Below are 24,621 nucleotides of genomic sequence, written 5' to 3'. Positions count from 1 at the left end.
CTGAATGATCTCTGGCTCCATTTGTTCTGATCCAGGTTGGCTAGCAGACCGGTCTTGCCCGCCCACAGTATGTTGTCGCAGGCAAAATACATGACCCGGTTCAGGTGTGCCACAGTGATGCACAGACGCAGCACGCAGTCCGACAGGTGCACCGCCCGTTTGGCCGCCTCCAGAGCCTCCGCAGAGTTCCCAAGTCTCATCACTGAAACAAAGACCAGGATACAGCAAGTCTATGCAATCGCAAGTCACACACACAAACATGCACATTCACATACACACTCACAAATACCTCATCTATTACAACCAGCAACACACAAACAAACATGCACCACACACACACACACACACACACACACACACACACAGACCAAAGGAACATCACTACTGATGAACTTAACTGCACTTAACATCAAAAGTGAAGGACTGCATGGAAATCCCTCTTCATTAAAAAAACAGGTCTTTCACATTCCTGCTACAGAGGGTCTTCTACTGGAACACTGGGCTTACATTTAGATTACCAACTTTAATGAAGAGCTGTCAAAAGTACAGTCAATGTAGTAGTAGTAGTAGTAGTAGTAGTAGTGTGTGTGTGTGTGTGTGTTAGAGAGAGAAAGAGAGAGAGAGAGAGAGAGGCAGACAGAAGTTAAAATGTCCTCTACAAGCAACTCTGTCAAATTGACTTAATCTGGCACGGGTTAGGCGTGTTGAGTCACTGTGACACAAAATGTAATGACCTTAAGTAATTTCATATCTTTCATATCCTTATTATTCGGTGACTGATTCTGCAAAGTTGAAATGTAGTTCTTATCAGTCCAGAGTCTGTCTGTGTTCATTACTTACTTTTCCCTTTGCCTTACACTGACTGTGGGCTCCACCTAGTGGATGATTCAGGGTGTGCGAGTAATTTTGGATTCATAGTCAGTACAACTGGACTCACTTAATATAGCTCTTATGTTTAAGCCACCCCTGAGATAAATCAAATTCCTGATCAAGTTTAACTTTCATGTCAGTCCTGTTTTGACAGCAGCAAGATCTCATTACTGGTGTTATAAAATAAAATAGACCAAAGAAAATATTTGGACTTTTTCAGTATTTAATATTATTTAAACAAGGTCTAATATAAGCCTGTCTTTGTCTGAAATCAGATAAATATGCATTGTTTTCAGCGACGGAAGAATAAAACTTCTCTGACTTTTTCTAACTTTACTGACGGATACGTGAAGAATATTTTGAAATACATCGAATACACAGGTAAAGTATTCTGTACAGAAAAAGAAACATATTTGATGGTTGTGTGTTCTAATGAAACTTCATTTGCACAGTGTCCACATGACAACTTAAACCAGTTTACATAGCAGTGTATTGACACATTAGCGCTTCAAAAAAAATGTACTTTCATAATGAAACTTCATTTATTTTTTTCATCCTCTCGCTGTTTCTTCTTCTCCCTGTTACATACAGTATATCACACATTTTGTGAATAAACAAGACACACTACAGCCAGAACTTTCCCCCCTCGTCAGGGTGGACTGACACACTATTGTCTCACTAAGAGACACAATAAATGACAAACGCAAGTTATGAGCAAAAGTTTTATTGAAATAGCATAGGCGTATGCTGCAAGTGGTATATTTGGAGGATGGTAAACATTAATGTAATCAGCAAGATTGTCTGATTTTGGAATTGTGTGCTGGTTGTCATCTGGACAGTATGTCTCTGTCCTCTCTCTGTTCTCTTCAGTTTTTCCAGGCATTTTGACAACATGAATCTCCGTCTGTTTCATGTGGAGGATTTTCCTTTTAAAAACTCCTCCTTGTTGCATTGAGGATGTGTGTCGGAGCCTCTGTCTTTCTTAAATCTCCATCTTCTTTAAATTCTCTTTTGTTTGAGAGGGGTTCTTCTCCTGGACTTCCTGCAGCAGCCTATGTTTGATGACAGCCATCACTGGCATAGCTGTCAATGCACGGCCTTCTCTTTCCTTAACGTCTCTCAGCAGCCATGCACACTTTCCTTCTTCTATGGCTCCATAAGAAGAAAAGCAGGCTGTGAGCAGACCTTTTACTGAAAGAGTCTCAAAACGGCACCAGCATGTACTGGAACTGAGGTCGGCTCCACTTCATTTGTTAAAATTCATTTCTTTCATTTGTTAAATGAATTCATGTCATAAGAAAGCTTTTCTGATTATTGTTTGTTTGTTTGTTTGAGTCTTCATTCTGTGCTGGTTGTCGCCTGGTAAGTGTTCCTCTGTCCTTTGTCTGTTTTCTTCATTTTTTTCTTTTTGTTTTGGTTTGGTTTGTTTTATGACACTCATCCTCTCTCTGTCCGTTTCGTTATGGAGATTTTTCCTCTGTTTCTCTCTGTGTCTGTTTTTTTTTTTAAAAAACCCTCCTCACTGCATTCATGATGCGTTGGAGCAGAGTTCTCTTTTTCTCTTTTCCCTCTCTTTTCTTTTCCTTTTCTGCTTTTCCAGCTTGCTCTCCCTCCTTCTCCTTTTTCATCTTCTCCTTCTTCTCCGCCTGTTTAGCGCTTTTCTTGTTTTTCTCCTCTGCCTTCCTGAGCTTTTTCAGCTCTTTCTCCTTCTTTTTCTCCAACTTCTGTCTTTCTTTAATCTCCTTCTTTGTCAGGTTCTCTTCTGCTGGAGCGGGGTGCTTTTCCCTCAGCTCCAGCATGAGTTTGAGTTTGAAGACGGCCGTCATTGGCATGGCCGTCAACGCGCGGACCTCTCTTTCCTTGAGCTCTCTCATCAGTTCGCCACACTTTTCTTCCTCTGTGGCTCGCTGAATCCTCTCTCTCTCCAACTCCTCCACAGTCTGTCTCAGGAGCTCCTGGACTCTGACCTTCTCCTCCTTCTCATTTGCCAGCTGGGCCAAAGCCTGTTCCTTCTCTCTGCCGAGCTCCTGAACCTTTATCTCCTGAGACTCAAACTCCTTCGTAAACTCTTCGAGCAGAACTGCCTCCATCATGCTCTGCTCCTCACGGTCCTTCAGCTGAGCTTTTTTCAGCTGTTCGATCTCCTTCTCTTTGTCCAGGAGTTCTTTAGCCAGTGCCTCCCTCTCTTTCTTGCGCTCCTCTTCGATGCCGTCTCTGTACTCCAGCAGCATCTCCAGAGTCTCTTCCTCCTCTGGCCACTCCGCCTCCGACTCCTCGTCCTCCTCACTGGACTCGTCCGAGTCTTCACCCGGAGTTCCCTGACCGGTCCGCAGGTTTGCCTTGTCTTTCTGAATTTCTGCCTTCAGGTCATCCGACCAGCGCTGAAATGCCAGAAGAGCCGCCTGTTGCTCTTCGATCTTGGAACGAAGCATTTCAATAGTAAGCTTGTAGCCTTTCTCTGCTTCTGTTCTCTCCTTGTCCATGAGCTGAAGGGTCTTTTTCAGCGCCACAATCATTTCTTGCTTTTCCTCTAGCTGAAACTTTCGCCTGTCGCTGTTCTGCACTGCAGCTGCCACTTGGTCGCACTCCTCCCTGGCAACCTCACTGCCTTTCATATCCTCCTTATTCTTATCCATCTCTATCTGTTCAAAGATGAAGAACTAAAAATACCCAGAGATTCATTTAGAATTGAGTACTGTAACTTACTTAGTACGCCTACTCCACAGTACATACACTGAACTGCGGATCAAACGTTTTGAACGTTTTTTAAACGTCAGTTTTACACACGTTGACCTCTCTCTCTGAACGTGGGCGTCTTAAACATCTTACTTAGTCAACGCCTATTACTATTACTACCTTTCATTCTGCATTTTAAATGAGTTTAAAATCAGTTCACCCATTCCGAAATCTCATGCACTCTGATCTTTGACTTACTTATATACTTCACATTATCGCAAATATTCAAACAGGAATTCGCCTGGTCGGTGCGATCCATTCCGAGCATTTGCGATGGAATAAGTCGCCATGTTTACAGAACATCCGCTACAAAAGTGACCGACTTTCTATAGACTGTTATAGATTCTTAATAGTATGCGGTATAATATCAGGTTACGTTAAGCACATCCAAGCACAAGTTTGCCCTGTAACGGGGATTTGCCGCTGGTCGGCCGAGAAAAGCCAGACGAGGGCAGTGGCCCGGTTGAGCTTGCCCCCGTGGAAAGACGTCCTAATGACTGACTGTCAACTGTCAATTTGTCTTAGGATCCGTGCCATCGGACTGTCTCCCCGAGGTGACGGCCGGCTTACAGTTAAAAAGCAGGCTACAGTATTACATCTAAGGAACATACAGGTCCAAATCATTTTCTTATCCTAATGTGGTGCTGTGCAATTAAAAGAAAATCAAACTTACCCTCAGAAACGTCCTGTTGAACAGTTGTCGCTGAAAAGATTCAATAGCTCCGATTCGTTGATTCGCTCCGTCGCTAATTCTATACCAGAATGGTGCCCTTTCAGCTGCGATCGCTTTATTTATTGTGTCTCTCACGAATGTCGTCATGCTTGATGTCGTCACAAAGACGGCGAATTCCAGGTCGTGATTTCAATCCCTGCTTTTTAAATGCCGATAATAGAGATTGCATGTAAGTACACTATATTATAATAGATTATTGGTAAAGCGCTAAACTTGGAGCTGGAGTTTATTTATTCAGTCACGAGCTAGCAGGCATACATGGGTATAAATAAATGAAAAAATTCCTTAGAAATAAACAAATACATACATACATATAGGCATACATACATACAAAAAATGTCTTTCTCTCTTCCCTGACATGTGCCACACGTCAGGAATGCGAGTATTTATTCAGGATTTTTATGAGAAAAATTGACTACTATAAATCATCAGCATGGCAATGTATCAGCATGGCAATGTATCTGCAAACTTTGCAGATGTGTAATTATCAGCTTTCCTGCCAGTCTTTGTCAGCCCTTTAACGGCTGTCACCCAAAGTGGTGAATTAGTCACATTCAGCGGTTAGTTTAGACACAATGACTATGTCCAAAAGGAAATACAAATACTTCAGGTGGCTTTTTGTGAAACCTTAGGCCTCACCTGAAGGGTCACAGTGAGACAAATGAAATGATTCATCATTAACCTTTACAACTTTTAAAAACCATCAGGGAAGGTCAGCAAGCAGCTGGGTGTGAAATACTTTGAAACACCAAACCTTTTTCCAGCGCTTTCACTTCAAGTCTGAGTCTTTTAAAGGTTTCATTTTACCCATCAGCACAAAGCGCGTACACACACACACACACACACACACACAGTAACATGACCTTGGTACTACCCAGAGCTTTCATCAAGAAGTCAGGTGCAGAACAAAAAAAAATACTTCAGGTGAAAACACTAACTCTAGAGGCCATGAAGTCAATCAGAACATTAACCTGTGTTACACAGCATGTAGTAGACTGACTAATTATATTTTCATCTAGAAAAGTCATTGCTTTGCTCTCACTTCAGCTCCGGATGTGTATTTTGAATGACATGCAATAGTTTCAATTTCACGTGCGTGTGCAGTCACACAGGAAACACACTGGATAGAAGTCAAGGCATCTTTATTTCAGAAATCCATCTTCACAGCTCCATCATCTCCCCTCTGAGGCTGCTATGCATAGTGCAACATTCCACGAGACTCAAAATATAGAAGCATTACTTCATCATTCATTATTTTTCCAACTCCAACATAATATACAGAGACAGATCACTTTTTAGTGGAATATTTTAAACAAAATATTCAAAAGATCATTTAATCGTTCATTTGTTTTTACAAAAGCCTGCTTCTTCATGCAGCGTCAGAGATATGTTTATGATAGAGCTATACGACACAAGGCCTGACAAAGCCTTTTCCTGAACTAAGAACTACATAAAGCCAACACCAAAATAACCAAACATGGCTGAAACAAACTAACAAAACAAAAATACATTAAAAAAAAAAACAAATACAAATTTACATCTAAATTTACCTCTGTTACATTATAGTTCAATTCAGAGACAAACACACACACACACACACACACTCACGCACACACACACACACAGCAGATCAGAATAAGGAGGGTCGCCTACTCCAGATCTGGCAGGTGTGGACAAACTTAACTTTCTTAGTTAATCATTACAAACTTTAGATCTGAGGAGTCAATTCTGGTTCATCACTGGATATTCACCAGATTGTTATACCAGCAGAACAGCTGTGTAACTACGTGGACTGAATGAGTTTTGGGGGCTAGGGGGAGTCTAGAAGAGCCATACAGCATCATGACCACACATAAGCCCCTATTTATAGTCTCAGAAGCCCCTCCTCCTCATTAGCAATGCAAAATCATGCATTTCATGCAAGTCATGATGTCCACAACACCTTATCCTCCAAGAATATACAGTTTAAAAGTAATGCAAGGCAAAAAAAAAGTTCAAGTTCAAGTTCAAGTTTATTTAGAGCCCAATATCACTGTTTACAGTCTCAAAGGGCTTTACAGGCCACAACAGTCAAATCAAAATATGACGGCACCCCCTGACTTAATCCTCATGGCAGGCAGAAAAAACTCCCCAAAAACCCAAAAGGGAAACGGGAAAATGGGAGAAATCTTGAGAAGGACCACAGAGAGAAGAGACCCCTCCTTGGCTAGACAGGTGTGCAATAGGTGCCAACCACGTGGGCAGTTACAATTGAAAGTAAATTGGGGCATGAACAAAGGGGATGGCGATGCTGACAGGGGGCTGACAGGAGGATGAAAGATGATAACATTAGGATGGATCAGTCCACAGGGCGGGAGGAGTCAGGATCACTGGTATCTCAGGAGTAGCATGTGTGGCTCGACAGAGAGAGAGAGAGAGAGAGAGAGAGAGAGAGAGAGAGAGACATTGTTAGATGTTCATTTCCACATAATGGTTAAGGTAAATATACATCGTGTGCCGAGTGCAGACAGGGACTCCAGCAAGACTAACTAGTACAGCATAGCTAAAAGGGAGAGCTAGAAGGTAATACGGACATGATGGCACTCTGGGACACAAGGCGGCCACCCACTCCACAGTCAACTAACCTGAGTGAACATGTTAAAGTGGGGGGGCGACAGCATCCAAACATCCCAGTTCACCAAACAATCTATGCCCGAGAACCCTCCAGATCTGCTCCTTTGCCTAGTAAAGAGCTATTAGCAAAAGGCTTGGCTAAACAGATAAGTTTTCAGCCTTGACTTAAACATAGAGACTGTGTCTGAGTCTCGAACATTAATTGGGAGGCTATTCCATAACTGTGGGGCTCTGTAAGAGAAGGCTCTGCCCCCTGCTGTAGCCATCAGAACTCGAGGTACCAACAAATAGCCTGCACCTTTTGAGTGTGTATATTATATTAAGAATCGACGGGAAAATGCTACTGAAATTACTTGGACTTGGAAAAAAAGATCTGCATCTTAGATGGATGATGATTTCACACCATGCCATAAGAAAGACTTTACAAAATGAAATTTCAAAACAACAGCAACAACAACAACAACAACAAAATGCACAGTATGAGTTAAAATGCCTTGCACAGTTCCATTTCAATGGACAAATTCAAACTGACCATGATCGTGATAAATGCGGATGTTTGAGGAAATGCTTCAAATATGAAGAGTCTGTTTTAGTTTACGTTCATATACACATTACCATTTAGAAGTGTTAAATAGCTTACCATCATCTTAATGAACTAAAAAAGGTCACTGAGTATAATAAATAGTAAGGCAAGCAGGCCATTTACCTGTCAAGTTAAACTGTTGGATGGCAGAGATCCCGTCGGCTGTTTTTTCCTTTTTTGTTTTGTTTTTTGCTTTCTCCTACAAGTTTCAATATTAATTAGTCAAAAAATAAATCTTCAGACACATAAATAGAGGGGGAGTTTGGAGGTATCAGGTAACTCAGAAGAGACTGGGTGCACGTGCAAGTCTGGGTGACTTTATTCGGCAGATTGAAAGGTATTGGGCTCAGGAATCGATGAGGAAACACAAGGATCAGACAGGAAGACAGGACTGCACAGTTATAGGCTCAGACTTAGGGTGAAATTAGAGTTCTTTTTTTTCTTACAAAACATGCTACTTTTCCAACCAATGTGATTTTAAGTGTCTTGAAAGAAGTTGTGTCTGAACCACCTGTTGATATTCTTAGAGTTCCAAATCCATTTATTTACTTATGTGAGAAAAAAGCTGAGAATTCCATTTGGAGCAGTTTATAAAACAAGGCACTGAAATCTCTCTCTCTCTAGGCTACACAGTTACCGGATGATACACTGAATACATTCAGAGTGTTTCCGCTCATTGCTCCAATGCATAAACCTTACACACCATCCACCACCACGCACAGGGTCACAGCAATTTTGTCCAAGATAACCGCAAATGTTTCACATTAAATTCATCCAACTCAGATAAGGCACACAACTAAAACAAAAAGTTTTATTTGAAACACATTATTACTACATTAATTTTTAGTGTAGTATTACATTAAACTATAGTCCTTGAAACTTGTTGCATGTTACAACTAACAGTGAACAACTTTTCTCTACCGCTTCTGTTGGTAAAACGAGGGAGTTCTGGGGGAACATGGGGCGGGTCTGTTCTGATTGATCCACTGTAATGTCAATCACAAGGATCCAGAATGGTCCACAGTTAAACTAAAATACCAGCCTTTCTTACAGTCGTCATAGCACCGATTGTTGTCTACTTTAGTTGACTGTAGTTAATCTTGTTGATATAAAAGGTTACAGTGTGTAAATGTTTGGTTGACGATTGGTATTATTAATGTCTGGTTGCCCTGTGTGTAGGAGTCTGTCTTTTATTTCTTCCCTCTTGGCAGCGTCGTGGGGCGCAGTTGGGGCGCACGTCTGTCGCACTTTAATACCTCACTGATCTGGGTGCAGTGGTTTGTAGTGATTCACAAGATATCGTGTTTGATCGTGTGTGTTAAGTTGGTTGCTTTTTCTTTCTTTATCTCTCACCCTCATTCATTATTCCCCTACTGTGTCCTTGTGTGCTGCCTGGTTTGTCTGTCACATTGTCCTTTCCATGCTTGGTTGTTATTTTTTATTTATTTTTTTTATAAAGGTATTTTATTGTGAGTGAAAATAATACATTTCTATTGTATTTAATAAATCTATTTTGTGCAACTGACCATCTTGACTGTTGGGTTTCATTTAACCATGAAGACCATATTTGGGAGTTTAGTTTGACCCGTTACTGTGCTCTTATCTTACGACTAGTGTGCTCTTATTGCTGAGTTGACCTGTTTCTCTCGTCTCTCACATATTTCATTGTACTGTTGACCCTGTGTTAACCTACATATGACAAACTCTTAAATAAACTCTTAAACAAACATTAAACATGTGCAAATGACCAAGCACTGACAATAGTCAATAGTATTGGCGGCGCAGAGGCAGTGGGGGCCAGGGCCCCCAAATCAAATTCTATTCATGGCCCCATAAAGGCTTGGGCTGGCCCTGTAGTTATGCACATAATTTATTATGTAGGCTGCTGATAGATTTAAAAAGTAAGATTTTTTTTATTATTATTATCATTAGTTATTTGTATGCATCTGTATCAAATACATATGTACAAACACTTGTCTCTGTGTGGGTCATTGTTAAAATTACAATAAATTGCAATTTTGTATTTTTACATTGTCCATACTTGTTTGCACTACTTACTTTGTGAAATAAAGAATCTGTGCATTGTGGACATATTTTACAATGCACTCTGAATCAGTCACATATACTACCTTTATTCTACATGCCAGCCAGAGGAGGAAGGGTTCCCCTTGTTGAGTCTCGTTTCCTCCTAAGGTTTCTTCCTTCTATTTGTGTCATTATAGGGATTTTTTTTCATTGCCACTGTCATATTGGGCTTGCTCACTGAATATTCAAAAACTTTGATGATACAAAGTGTCCGATCGCATACAATTTAGTTTCAGTTTTTCTTTTGGTGAAAAACTGACTGGAATTCATCTCATAAACACCCTGATATTGACCAACCTACAAATCTATCTTAAATATACAACTTTGATTAGGCTGTAGAAGATAAATCCTTCTTTTTAGCCTTTGTGTGTTGTCCTTATATGTCACTGACCACGTAAGAACTGGGGACTGTAAATGTAATGCATATAATTTATGTGCTCATGCAAAGATGCAATGCAAGACTTTCAGTGACAGGTATTAATGCAAAGAGGATGACTGACAGATGGATGAGGCATTCGAGTTTTCTTAAATGTCTCAGTTTTCTTTTGATAAGGAATTAATGCAAGGATATATTAAAGAATATAATCCGTTGCCTGTGTCTGCAAGTACACAAGGTATGGATATTACGGCTGAATTCGCAGAGAGTACCTTTACTTAGGCTACAAAAACGTCATCTTCCTTCACTTTCCCTTTCACTTTCGAATGGCTTCCTACTGATTCTGGGATGCGTTGGAACAGAGGACTGTCAATATGAAGCATATGATATGCTTCTGTCTTCTTTTAGAAGTCGTTCAACAATCATCTGGAGGTGAGTGGGTTATAATTTTAAAACACTAGTATACATTTACACACATCTTTGACATCTGTGCGGAAGTTATTTATTGCTCGCCGATTACAAACCAGTGGTCTGGGTACCTGTTTGTCTGATTATTTAGGCTACACAAGTTTATCCTTGGCGAAAAAACAGACGTGAGACGCATTTTCAGAATAAATGTAACGAACGAGTAAGCATGTAATCCCTATTTATATTTAGTTATTTCCCCTTTAATATTCCTCCTGTGAACATTTCGCCTCTTCCCCAAATCAGATCATCCGATATAGGGAATGGTTTCACAAGATTTAATAAGCGATCGCACTTTTCGTCTTTCCATTCCTTCGTGGATATTTGCTTTCCTCACACATCAAAGCTATGAAGTTGCGATGCGCATGTGCACTGTTTTTGTGTCCACCGTGTCCTCCTCGAGGAAGAGAGTGCAGGCTTAAAATAGATGGACTCTCAATCCAGACTGTGCGTGGGTTTAAGCTACTGTTTCAAACTCCAACAGCATATAGGCACAGCACAGTTACTTGTGTAATGGTGGCAGAGAATCTGTAAATTGCAAAACAGTATTAATCGAGATCGCATGTTCTTTTCAGAATAAAACAGAAATATAAGATTTAGGCCCACTACTTGTATAAATTAGACCTGGCTTTTCATGTAATGTGCTGCAAGACTTTGTGACTTTCAGTGTCACTTTGAAATAAATTGAAATAAGTTGAAAAAATAATTTTTCAGTGTTACTTTCATCACAGGCCAATATACAACAGGTCTGAGCAGAGCAGGAAAATCATGCCATATAGGAGCATGGAACTTAACTTCTCTAGACAAGGAGAAACATTTGTAAGTAATGAACTAATAATTCACATGAGATTAAGGCATTTCTTGCATTCTGATAGACTACACTCTATCTGCAGTTTTCCAGCTTTTAAAACTGGGTTTTGATTGTCAACCGTGTTAACCCTTTAGAAGATTTCTGTAGGGAGTTTATGAAAGCAAAACAAAAGGGATGAGTGTAATTTATATGCTTTTCAAAGATCAGAGTCACGCACACACGCACACACACACACACACACACACGTTATTTTTATTCTGAAACCTAATTCTTCAAAGCTGTGGTCACGGTCTTACTGTGAGTTCCCTTTTACCAAAGTTCATTCATATTAATATTACTTAATTTCTTTAATATTAATATTTTACCAAATACATTAACTGATGTGCTGTTTTCTTTTGTTGTTGTTTTTTTATCATTTTGCTGTCTTAAGTTTTATATTGTAAAATAATCTGTGGTAAAACTCGTATTGCAAATTGTCTGATATTTTACAGATGTACATTCTCTTACCTGGCATTGTGTCGCATCACAAGGCCTTGATTTGCCAGAATATTTTGAGCTTGTAATTGTGGATGATGTGCCAGTCTTCTACTATGACAGTAATATGAAAGGTGTGGTACCTTTCCCTGAATGGTTGAACAGCACAACTGCAAAGGAATACTGGCATTTCTTGACTAACAGAGCACATTTTAAAAAAGAAAAACTGCTAACAGGATTGAAATCAGCCACCCTGCAGTTTAACTCAACAGGTAAATGGCATTGCATTAGGTGAACAGCTATTGTTCATGTTTTAAAATACTTAATGTACACTAATTAAGACTTCACATTTTAGGTATTCCCTCTAACATCAACGTTTATCAGGCCTATGGTGGACATCACCTCCATCCTGATGGGACTTTGAAAAGCTTTCTCAGTCATGCATTTAATGGCAAGGATTTTATAAGCTTTGATTACGACAGTAAAACATTTTTGGCCACGGTGCCTCAAGCAGTGTCCTATAAGACTATGAGGCAGAGAGATCAAGCAGATGTTGAATTCCTTGTCTCTCTCTACAACAAGAGGCGGACCGCTGAAGGAATTAAAGAGTTCCTGCAATATAACCCCAGATTACGCATGAAGAAAGGTAAAATTCCAAAGTTCAGATTTGTATCTGTGACTTCAAAAATTTGTTTCTGAGATAGAAATAGAAGAGTTCTTTTTACAGTCTGAAATCAACCAAGAAAAGCAATGAAAAAATGGAAAGAAAAGTTGCGTGAATTAGCCTACCACACAGATAGCTTTACTATTGTTATTCAAACGGTAGAGTCAAGTTAGAGTTACTGGATCATCATGAACATTAGCTTGAATACTCGTGTCGCATGGGAGTACCCATAACCTTACCTGAGAATCTGAACCCAGTCAAAACACAGTCAGAAGAGGTCTATTTATAGGTCAGCACTCTGAACAATGAACCTAGAAATTATTCAGAGCAGCTCTTCATTAGCATTAAGATACATTAAGTGGTAGCAGTAAAGTGACCAGGATGACAAGATAAACAGACTGCATGACAACTGACTAAAGAGGATAGGAGGGTGTCAGGTTTTTAGCTGATCTGGAAACAGGGTGTGCTGCTATCACTGAGGGGGCAATCAACCAAGGTTCAGTTTATGAAAAAGAGACAGGGATCTATTCCACTACCCCACGGATAAATTTCGAGGGGTGATCAGGGTGGAGTGGTGATCGTTTGCTGTGTGTCCAGTTAGAGAAAGGGTTGAGGCAAATGTCCAGATATGAGTTTTGTGGCCACACCACGACACACTCTCACTTTCCTCTACATTACCTCAATTTGTGTGTAGTTCTGCAGTGGGGCATTCTATTTATATAAGGGGTCAGACGCAAACAGTGCAGACACACAAGTCACAGTCATTAGCAGCAGCAAAGCAGTACCATTGCATCAAAATCACAATTAGAGATCAGAAACTACACACACATCTGTATGCAGAAGCAGACTGGTGATGTTTTTGTTTGTTCATTCCACAGTTCCAGAGGTCAGGCTTTTTGAGAGGAAAAACTCTGTCTTTACAGAGATCACATGTCATGTGACTGGGTTCTACCCAAGAACAGTGCAGGTTCAGTGGTTTGGGTCAGACATGCAGCCTGTGGTTGAGGGGGTTACTGAAGGTGAAGTGTTACCAAATGGAGATGGTTCTTATCAGACAAGAAAGAGTGTTGTGATACCAGCAGAACACACAGACATACATCACTACAGCTGTGTGGTCCAGCATAGCAGCATCCCTGGAAATATCACTGAAACCTGGGGTAAGATCCTGCTGAAATCCAATACTGATTTAACACCTGAACTTTTGTCTCTTGGCTTGTCTGTTTAAATTTTTAATTCTAAATATTGTAAATATTAACTTCACATTGGACTTGTGCTCTGGTGGTGCTGTAACCATAAGGGTAAGTATATTTGATCAGCTTCCGTTATTCTTGAATTTTTTAAATATAACTTGAGGGTTTTTTTGGGTCATTGACTAATCTGTAGTTTTTCTATTTTGCAGTTGGCAGTTTGTAAAATTATTAATATCCGTAACTGGTAAGTTTTCAAACCAAATTTCCACCTTCTATTTGTTTGTTTTCTCAGTTTAATGTGTTAATGGTTTGAGAGAAAAAATGTTTTCCCTCTAATATTTTTCTTCCTCCTCCTTTGTCCTCTCTCATACAGTCATCTGACTCATGTAGGACTATTCTCATGTTGTGAATGAGTGACCCGCCTTCCCCTGCAAACAGGAGCATCTTTATCTCTGTTTCCAACTGTGGGTCATCTGCTGTGTTATTAGAAGGCTCATTTCTTCTCTGTGTGAGATCACAGTGAAAACAGTTGACTATAGTTACTTAGTTTTTCAATATACATATAATTATATTTATGGGAATTAAGGTACAAAGTGCAAAATGATGTTTTTCATCTGTGTGGTGCATTTCTTTTTCTTTCAGTTATGTTTTGGTTTTACAGATATATCTATTTTAAACAGATGTATAAACACTCTCTGTGTAGGTAACAACTAGAAAAACTAATTAGTTTAACACTCTAAAGTATCACTAAAGTCTGCTGTGTGGAGGGAGCTGAGGAGAAGATGTCAAGAGGCAAATCTGGAGATATACATGTAAGTGTAAGTGTGAGTGTGTGTGTGTGTGTGTGTGTGTGCGTGTGTGTGTGCGTGCGTGTGTGTGTGTGTGCGTGTGCGCGCGCATGTGCATGAGTGCTTGTGTGTTTGTGCGTGCATGCATGTGTGTGTGTGTGCCTGACCTCACAGGTCTTGAATGCTTGTTTTGGTGTCCGGACTGGTATTCACTTCATAAAGACTCATGTTCAGGAGATTATATCTGAAGGGTGATGCATCAGAGAGGAATTCTGTGTGTCCAGATTTGGAAATACAAGAGTATTGCCTTTCATTTTCAATTAAACTTCTATCCTTGGTGTCTCTGACACCTACTCTGACACCTGAGAGGAGATGACTGTAAATATGAGGAATTAGACATGTTATTGTCCTCTTTTAAATTGTCTTCAACAATTGTTTAGAGGTAGAGGGATATTATTGTAAAACATGACACATTATTCCAGTAGAATTTTTGTATTGACCTATAGTTCACAGTGTTTGTTTCACACAATCACTTTTTTCAAGAAGCATATAAATACTATATAACACTGTACAACATGTGCAGATATTTTTATTACTGATGCAATATTACAGTACATATTAGTGTAATAATAAAGCATTTCAAATAAAAAATACTTTTTGTTTTTGTTATATGCCTTATCTGAGTTGGATGAATTTGATGTGAATCATTTACAGTTGTCTTGAACAAAATTGCTGTGACCCTGCATGACGGTGGATGGTGTGTAAGGTTTGTACATTGGAGCCATGAGAGGAAACACTGAATGTTTTGAATGGGTCATCAGGCAACAATATTGCCTGGAGAGAGAGACCTCAGCTCTTTGTTTTATAAACTGTGCCAAAAGGAATTCTCAGCTTTTTACTAATGTGAATGAGTGAATGAATTGAGAATTCTCAGAATGTTAATAGCTGGTTCAGCCATAAACATTCTTAGAAGAAACCTCTTTCAAGACACTTAAAATCATATTGGCTGGAAAAGAAGTATGCTCTTTCCTTTTTTTTTTTTTTAAAGCATTCTAGTTTTATCTTAAGTCTGAGCCTATAACTGTGCCTTGCATGAGTCTTGTTTTCCTTTTTGAATTAATATTATAATTCTTTATTGCCATGGCACCCAAAAGTGTCAGTTATGGTTGAACAGCACCACTACAGGCGAAGATTGGAGGAACATAAACTGTCTCGCAGAGAGCGAAAACAACAACAACAACAACAACAACAACAACAACAACAACAAAAAAGCCAATGTAAGCTCTGAAATCTGCCATCAAACAGTTTAACTTGAAAGGTAAATGGCCTATTTACCATTTTAACATTTTGTGTACTCAGTGAGCTTTTAGAGTTCATTAATGATGGTGAGCTATCTTCTAAATGGTAGCATGTTAAGAATGGGAACTAAAAAAGTACTTTAATAGTATTTGAAGTATATCCTCTAACATCAACATCTATCAGGGTCATGGCCAGTTTTGATGCATCCATCGTAAATTGAACTGTGTAAGGCACTTTAAACCATCTGCTTTTTTTTTCTTTTCTTTTTTTTTTTTCTTTTTTGTGTGCTAAATTTTTAAGTCTTGCTTATGGCATGGTGAGAAATTGTCATTCATTTACGATACATATCTTTTTTGAGTGTTTCAGTTTCAAGTAACTGGAGAAGCATTTTCCTTAAATTGTTACCGACATACACACAAATGCCCATTAGATGGCGCTGTGGTTATTGGTGTATCTTTTGGGAAACTACTCACAAGAAGGGGGAGGGATGAAATAAGTACAAAGGAGGGAAGTTTATACTGCTTATCAGGATTTTTTTTTTTTTTTTGAAGAGTGTTTCGTTACAGCATACACAACCACAACAGCATACTTCCCTCTCAAGTGTCTTAAACTGAGCATGCCAGTAAATTCCCAACTAAATTCACAAGCATTCAGCATTTTGAACAACTGTCTCACCTTTTTTTTTTTTTGTCCCCGCTCATAGTTCAGGCTCTGCTTCATGGGAAAATTCAATTTAATCTCATTTCCTTTTATCAACAAATTCTAAGTCTATCAGACCCTGTTTTACTGTCCACTCACATCAGGAGGGATCTGTTGGAGTAGGTCGTGTGGCTTTGACCCAGGAAACACTGATCAGTAAAAGAAAGATTAAATATGACCTTTATTCATGAATGTGCCCATCTCATTTAAAATAAAATGCTTACATTTATTATTATTATTCAAAGTGTATACAAAACATTGGGTTTGTAATATTGTGTGCCATGCTTTAAAAAAGAAAATGTGACAGTGCCTTTGTTTTCCAAATGGAGAGTGAAGTGGGTCAGGCTTATGCATCGGAGTTGGGGTGGAAACACTCTGAATCATGATAAGAGGGACATTTCAGCATCTTGCATTGAATCTTTCCCTTTTTGCTAATAAGAGTGAACTTCGGTAAAGAAATGAGTATTGGAGTATTCAGTTCAGAGACACGCCCCTTTTTGACAACAAAGATGTATCCCATTTCATTTGTTCCGTAGTCTGGCTGTCCCTCAGGTGTCCGAAAATAGACTCGTGTAAATACGAAGAAATTGATGTGATTCTGTCTTCTTTTGGAATTTTTTCAACAAACGACAGGAATTGTGTGCGTGTTATAATCTTCTATTCTTCTGTGCGAACGTCACAAATAGATTGAAACGTCATGACAAACATCAATGTGGTTCCATCTCTATCGCTCTTTGACTGCAGTCACTGTTTTTTACTTCACCTATATTTTCAGTTTCAGAGCTCATCACATTTAAATCGTGAATATCCTTAATGTACATGTAGCAAATAGGTACAAAATTCTTTCCATGATTATACTCAGGCGCAGAGCCGGCCCTGACCAATTTGGTGCCCTAGGCAAGATTTTAGCTGGTACCCCTTGCATCACAGCCACTTCTGCCAATCATTGTGCTCATACACTCACACAGAAACTGCTAAACAACATTATAGCCTATCACATTCTAAATACAAACAGCAAGAGTAATTACACCTAGCATTCAAGCACAAAGCACGTATTCAATGAGGACTTCTCTGATGCATGCTGTTTGCTGTTCATATAAGACTAAGCAGTAGTGAAAATTCAAAGGCTTACAACTATTTATTACAAAAGGGGATGGAAAAGGAAAGGCATTTTAATTGACTATTACAAGCAGGGCTAACACTGGCGAACTAGACTCAATAAAATTGTATGTCTGGTTTCTCGAGGCAGACAGTGGATGGTTCGTGCAGCACACGCAAAAGAAAAGGTGTATTACTCAAAATTATGCTGAGGGTTATTTCCCAAACACCTGAATAGTCTGTCCAACTTTCCCTAATGAATTTAAGGTGGGAGTAGGCTGACATTAACTCTAGCTATTTATTAAATTAGCAAACTTTACTAGTATTTAAATAAAGTGTTGTTTCTCTTGCACGAACAATATCTTGCAGCTCTTTTTCCCCCATTACAGCAACTTCAAATAAACTTTACTCTTATGATACTTGAAAACCACGTCTCTGCTCTTGTTTTACAATAAAGGTCCTGTGCAACACTTGCTGTTTACTGAGGGATTAGGTTTAAAAGTATTTCTTTGGGCGAAATTCCCAAAGTGGCGTTGTCTGTATATATATTGTCTCAGGGGGTGCCCTTTTACCTACCTATCTGCCCTAGCCTCCTCCTCACCCGGTCACATTTGCAATGTGACCATTTCGCAAGGTGGTAGTAGCACAGAGCTGCGTTCAGTAGGCTACTACCACTTTGATATGGCACCTAAAAAATAAACACTCAGCGGAATACAACGAGTTAACTCAGGTAACACAGGCAAAGGCTGCTCCGAAGCAACACACATTGGAGGATATACTTTTAAAAGGAGAGAGAAATTTCCTCGAGACAAGGTCAAAAACATCACTGAGAGGGTAGTTGAAATAATCGCTTTGGTTGATCAGCCCATCTGGTAGCGAATACAGAGGTGCGTTCAAAGGCGGCAAAGAGAGGCAAACGGGTTTTCTTTTAACTTTTAAATTTGAACGTTTTTTAGGTCAGCATACTCCAACGACATTAATCCTCAAGGCTACTAACAACCAAGGTATCATTTCAAAATTGAAACACCCAACGCTTTAGCTGTATGTGATGTATGCGAGTTAGCTTAAACTAATGACCACAAAGAGCAGTACAGTTGGTACAGCATGGGGGAGCCAGGATGACAGGTCAGGGGGGAGATGTCATCATCCCCACACCCCGAGATTGGGTACCAAGCCCCAATAAGCCCTTGCGAGCTGAATGCAAGAGCAGCTGACCTGAAACTGAAGATCATAACTAAACTGTACACCTGGAACCCCTGCTGGTTATCAGTGAAGTACCTCCTAAAAGTCTACTCAAGGGTGTGAATGCAGCACGATGGACAATCCATACTGCGACCATCACTGAAACCAGTAAGATTATATACAGTACAGCAACAGTGATCCTTGAGATGCTTGGCTATAAGATAGACACTAGCCACAAGGAGCAGTACGCTCCACGGAGACGGAGGCTGGAGGCCAAGATCAAGGCAACATGGACGGAGGTTAGTCAGATATCAGAACTATAGAAAGGTAAAAGCAAGAAAGGGTTACCAGAGAAGTACAACAAGCTGTCCATACCTGAGGCCCTAGTAACTGCCAAGCAAAGACTCACAGCCCTGGCCACCCACCTGAAGAGGTACGCCTCAGCAATAGAAGCCAGGAGAATAAATTAGATGTTCTCCTCTGCACCATCCAAGGTATACTCTCCGTGGCAGGGAAATAACAAGGGAATAGATACAGCGAGGCTGGAGTCTGAACAATACTGGAGGAGCATATGGGAGAAAGAGGCATCACACAACACCAGTGCTCAGTGGCTAGTGGACCTGAGAATAGACCATTGCACCCTCCCTAAGTAAGATCCATTAACTATTACAGTGGCGGGCATCCAAGAAAGAGTCTCAGGTATGAAGAACTGGACGGCGCCGGGCCCTGACATGATCCATGCCTGCTGGCTAAAGAAGCTAACTTCACTCCATGAGTGCCTGGCTGCACAGCTGAACCAGCTAAGAATGGATGGGACCCACCCTGAATGGCTAACCAAAGTTAGGACAGTCCTTATCCTGAAGGATCCCCAGAAGGGAGCAGTCCCATCCAACTACAGGCCAATAACCTGCCTCTGCGCAACATGGAAACTCCTGTCAGGCATCATAGCAGATAAAAAGAGTAGGCGCGTGGCTCAATACATGAGCAGGGCCCAGAGAGGTATCGGAAAGAACACCAGAGAAGCAAAACACCAGCTACTGGTAGATAAGACAGTCGCTTGAGACTGCAACACCAGACAAACCAACCTCTGCACCGCCTGGATTGACTACAAGAAAGCCTACAACTCGATGCCTCACACATGGATCCTGAAATGCTTGGAGCTGCATAACATCAATATTACACTAAGAGCCTTCGTCAAGAAGTCAATGGGGCTGTGGAAAACAACACTAGAGGCCAACTTCAAAACAATAGCACAAGTTGCCATCATGTGTGGCATCTACCAAGGAGATGCTTTGTCCACGCTGCTGTTCTGCATAGGCCAGAACCCCCTCAGTGGGATCATCATGAAGAATGGCTACAGCTACCAACTATGGAATGGAGCGACCATCAGCCACCTCCTCTACATGGATGACATCAAACTGTACACCAAGAGTGAGTGAGACATCGACTCACTGATCCACACCACTAGGATCTACAGCAATGACATTGGCATGTCATTTGGGCTTGAGAAGTGTGGTCGGATGGTAACAAAGAGAGGAAAGGTAGTCGGAATGGAGGGTTGGACTACCAGAGGGCAACATGGCAGATGTGGAGGAAAGTACCTTGGAATCCCACAGACAAATGGGAACAACGAAGAGGTCGCTAGGAACTGCCAAATACCTGCAGAGAATAAGGCAAGTCCTGAGAAGTCAGCTGAATGGGAAAAACAAGGTCCAGCTTATCAACACCTATGCCCTGCTGGTCATCAGAAACCCCGCTGGAGTAATAAGCTGGCCAAAGGAAGAGATAGAGGCCACTGACATCAAGACAAGAAAGCTCCTTACAATGCATGGAGGATTTCACCCCAAATCCGGCATCCTGAGACTGTACACTAAGCAGAATGAAGGAGATCGAGGACTAGTGAGTGTTGGAGCCACTATTCAGGATGAGACAACAAAGATCCAAGACTACATCAGGAAGATGGCCCCAAGTGATGAAGTGCTTAGTGAATACCTCAGGCAGGAGAAACCTCTGAAGGAAGAAGAACAGGAGCAGGAATCATCATGGAAGGACAAGCCCCTGCACGGCACGTACAACAGTCAAATAGAGGAAGTGTTAGACGTCGAGAAATCCTACCGGTGGCTGGACAAGGCTGGACTGAAGGACAGCACAGAGGCACTGATCATGGCAGCACAGGAACAGGCCCCGAGTACAATATCAATAGACGCCGAGATCTACTACATCAGGCAGGACCCAAGGCACAGACTGTGCAAAGACACCCCTGAGACAATCTGGCACATAACAGCAGGGTAGTAATCAGAACAATTGGAGCTGTGACCCCCAAACTGGGATAGTGGCTCCAGCAGATCCCAGGAAGAACATTCAAGATCTCTGTCCAGAAGAGCACAGTCCTAGGGACAGCTAAAATACTGTGCAGGACCGGCAAGCTCCCAGGCAATATATATATATATATATATATATATATATACACACACAAAAAGAATACCATTTCTGTAATGGGTTCATTCAAGGGGTATAAGTTTTCTCATAAGATAGTAAAGTTTGGGATTAAACAGGATAAAATTTTGTTGAAACTTCAAATCTGATTCTTAATTTGTGTAACATTCTAAAATATACAACATGTTAGAAAACTGTTTTTATTTATACAGTAAACAGTTTGCTGTGATTTGAAAATAATATATCCATTCTGACAAGACATTTTTTATTTTTCCAGTCTGTATGGTCACATTTTCAGAGTGAATTCTCTTGTATTTTACAGATGTACAATCGCTCAATGCATTTTTTGTCGCATCACATAGCCTTGACCTGCCAGAATATTTTGAGGTGATTACTGTGGATGACATGCCAGTCTTCTAGTATGACAGCAATATGGCAGGTGCAGTGTCTGTCCCTGAATGGATTAACAGCACAAATGCACAAATTTGGAGCTATTCTGCTACCACAGCAAATATCCACAGTGAATATTTAACAACAGACCTGAAATTAGACACTCAGCAGTTTAACTTGACAAGTTAACATTTAACATATATAAACATTTACCATTTATCAGGGCCATGGCCAATGTGATCTCCGTTCATATTTAACTACACAAACCTTTTTAATTCATAAATTTAATGGCAAGGACTTCCACAGCCTTGATCTTGGGAGTAGAACATTTACAGCAACAGTGCCTCAAGCAGTCCTCTATAAGAGACCGAGGGAGAGAAATCGAGCCGACCTTGAAACCGTTGCCTCTTTCTTCAAAATGTGGTGTACTGACCGAAATTTGTGAAATTCTAAAGTTCATATTTGTGTTCATGACCTAAGCAGTCTATGTTTAACAAAGAAATAGAGATGTTCTCTTTCACAATATGAAATTAACTGTAACAAGCAGTATAAGAGAGGGAAAAAAGTTGTATGAATTACAGCAAAATTACTACTTCAAGCACTGTGCTGCAGTAAATAAGTAAAGACATAGCCAACCACTACTTTCCATGTATGATACAGTGATCAAGTTTACTGTTATTAGTGGTGCTGTTTGTTCATTCCATAGTTCCAGTGGTCAGACTATTTGCAAAGAAAAGCTCTGCCTTTACACAGATCACATGTCATGTGACTGGTTTCTACACACAAACAGTGCAGGTTCAGTGGTTTGGGTCAGACATGCAGCCTGTGGTTGAGGGGGTTATTGAAGGTGAAGTGCTACCAAATGGAGATGGTACCTATCAGGCAAGAAAGAGTGTTGTGATACCAGCAGAACACACAGACATATATAGCTACAGCTGTGTAGTCCAGTATATTTGCATACCTGGAAATATCATGCAAACTTGGGATGAATTCTCAGTTTTGCTTCAAAATCATTGTGAAACTTTGTAAATTGTAATATTTGAATGGGAAGACACATTCAGTATTTTGTACATTCTTTATATGGACAAAATGAGATATGACTTATTTCATTTTATCTCTGCAGTTCATGACAAGGACTGCTGTGGTAATTCCTGTTGTATTTTTTTAGTGTAATTGTTGGATTTGGATTCATGTTCAGGTGGTGATGTAAACATAATGGTAAGTTTGTCTGATTGACTTATTGCTGGATTTTAATACTATATCATTATTCATTGACTAACCAAAACTTATTTGTTTGTTTTTTTATTTCTTGGCAGATGATATGCTGTAAACTTGTCATTCATTATCATCTCAGGTCATTCGTAACCCTTATTCTCCATTTGTATGTGTTTGTTTTCACAGTTTGATTTGTGTACAGTGAGAGAAATAGATATTATATATGTAACCCCTGTTCTTCTCTTTATATTCTCTAATTTTTTCCCATGTCAACAACTGATTCATCTTCTACTGTAGAAAGGAGCACATCTAAGGTTCGTGCTTATTCCTTTTTTTTTTTTGGCCATGCATTGCTGCATAGCCTACCTGTGATTGCTGAAAGTGAAATATTATTTCTGTCACTTGTATATCCACCTGACTGATTTCTTCACTGTTTCAAAGAACTTTTTGTTTGTGTCTAGCTCATTAACACTTTGTTTGTGTTAATTAGTTTCATTACAAAATAATTAACATGGATAGTTCACAAGACAGTTATCAAAATCAGATATCATGTTCTTTTAAAAAAAGTGGGAACAAAAAGTTTGCCTGAACCGAAAGTGAACTGGCTACAGTTCAACAGACTGTGCTTCCTGGATGATCAACTCTGCTGATGGTTCAGCCCACTGTTAGAAAAGGGTTATTGTATGTTATGTGACACAAAGACTCTCCTGATGGTGGTTTGACCTGAAGCCTTACCTGACATCCTCACATTTACATCCACCACCCACTTTTACAGATGTGGATAACCTCAGCATCAACATTAGACTATGCCAGCCTTGCTTACTGTTAATACACCGGTTGACACCATAGAGTTGCCTTCCATGACATTCTCTGGCGTTATGCATAAAAATAAAAATTATGTTAAAGTCACTTAAATAGTCTTATTATTCGAGTATGAGACAGTATCTGTTGCTTAGTATTTACTCTTATGATTGCTGTTGCACAGTCGGTTCCCATTTGTTCTCTGAGTTCTTGCCTAGTACCAAACAGGATTAAGAACTTTCAAACCAGGACTCAGGGTTCCCCACATTCACCTGTTATTACTTTAGATTCATAAATATATCATAATATCATATCATATTATACCATTCTTTCCAGTCTTTATAGTCCAACCCCACAGTTCTCTGTCCTCCTGTCTTCCAGAGATTTAATGTGAGTATGTAGGTAATTCAGTGTTGTTTGACAGATTGCAGTTGTAACCACCACAGAGGAATACAACACAGTGAAATGTTACAGCTAAAGGCTAACAATCTCAGTTTAAGCAAGTCAAACTGGTATAATGGTTGTTAAATTTGGTATTTCTGGACGGAAGTTTTATTTTTATACTACATTTTGTTCAGTTCAAATACAGGCACAGACTCGTTAGTACTGTCACTTCATTTATTAGATAAAGGGACCAGTGAGGGTATACCTTGTTGGCGTCCTGTTACACATTATGACTGATCTGTTGCCATGCGCAATCTACGTTAGCTCTTCATTAGTGGACAGTTTCCTATCACAGACCCACTGTCAGCTAGATATTTTTGGGTGGCCATCCACTCTCAAAATAGCAGTGGCACTGTTATATAAATAAATAAAAACCCCAGCCATGCTGCTCTGCCTGATACACTCTCACCAGCATGACACCCACTTCCATGTCAATACCCTGTCACTATCATGTCACTACCATGTCAGAGTTACTGCTGAGTTGAGAATTGTCTGCCACCCAAGTAATATCTGTTCAGAAACTGACCATTGATGAATGAGTAGAGGATGGCTGACAAATTCTGACTAGCAACAAAAGGGCTGCAGTCTGCAATTGTGCACCTGCTTAGTGTGCTTTTAAGGTAGGCCAGTGACTGGAGGTCCAAGGTAGCTTTTCCTTCCCTATTCTGT

At 40.1% G+C, this 24,621-nt stretch overlaps 1 protein-coding gene across 1 annotated transcript; it reads left to right on the top strand.

Moving 5' to 3' along the window:
• The first annotated feature begins 11,244 nt into the window (after nucleotides 1-11,244).
• On the top strand, nucleotides 11,245-19,319 carry LOC115825526 (major histocompatibility complex class I-related gene protein-like). The gene is made up of 6 exons (XM_030789312.1): nucleotides 11,245-11,284; nucleotides 11,764-12,018; nucleotides 12,102-12,392; nucleotides 13,289-13,567; nucleotides 18,796-18,965; nucleotides 19,179-19,319. Exons 1-6 carry the CDS (start codon nucleotides 11,245-11,247, stop codon nucleotides 19,317-19,319), a joined length of 1,176 nt encoding a protein of 391 aa, XP_030645172.1.
• Nucleotides 19,320-24,621: the final 5,302 nt, after the last annotated feature.

The sequence above is a fragment of the Chanos chanos genome, chromosome 12, assembly GCF_902362185.1.
Source record: "Chanos chanos chromosome 12, fChaCha1.1, whole genome shotgun sequence".
Taxonomy (NCBI): domain Eukaryota; kingdom Metazoa; phylum Chordata; class Actinopteri; order Gonorynchiformes; family Chanidae; genus Chanos; species Chanos chanos.
The sequence above is the reverse complement of the archived record's forward strand: the minus strand, read 5'-3'. Positions and strand labels throughout refer to the sequence as shown.

Excerpts from the sequence above, each read along its gene's own strand:
- LOC115825526 (XM_030789312.1), top strand. The coding sequence starts at position 11,245 with ATGGAACTTAACTTCTCTAGACAAGGAGAAACATTTGTAA. Across the intron at positions 12,019-12,101 it reads CCTGCAGTTTAACTCAACAG|GTATTCCCTCTAACATCAAC; the intron begins GTAAATGGCATT and ends TTCACATTTTAG. Across the intron at positions 12,393-13,288 it reads CAGATTACGCATGAAGAAAG|TTCCAGAGGTCAGGCTTTTT; the intron begins GTAAAATTCCAA and ends TTCATTCCACAG.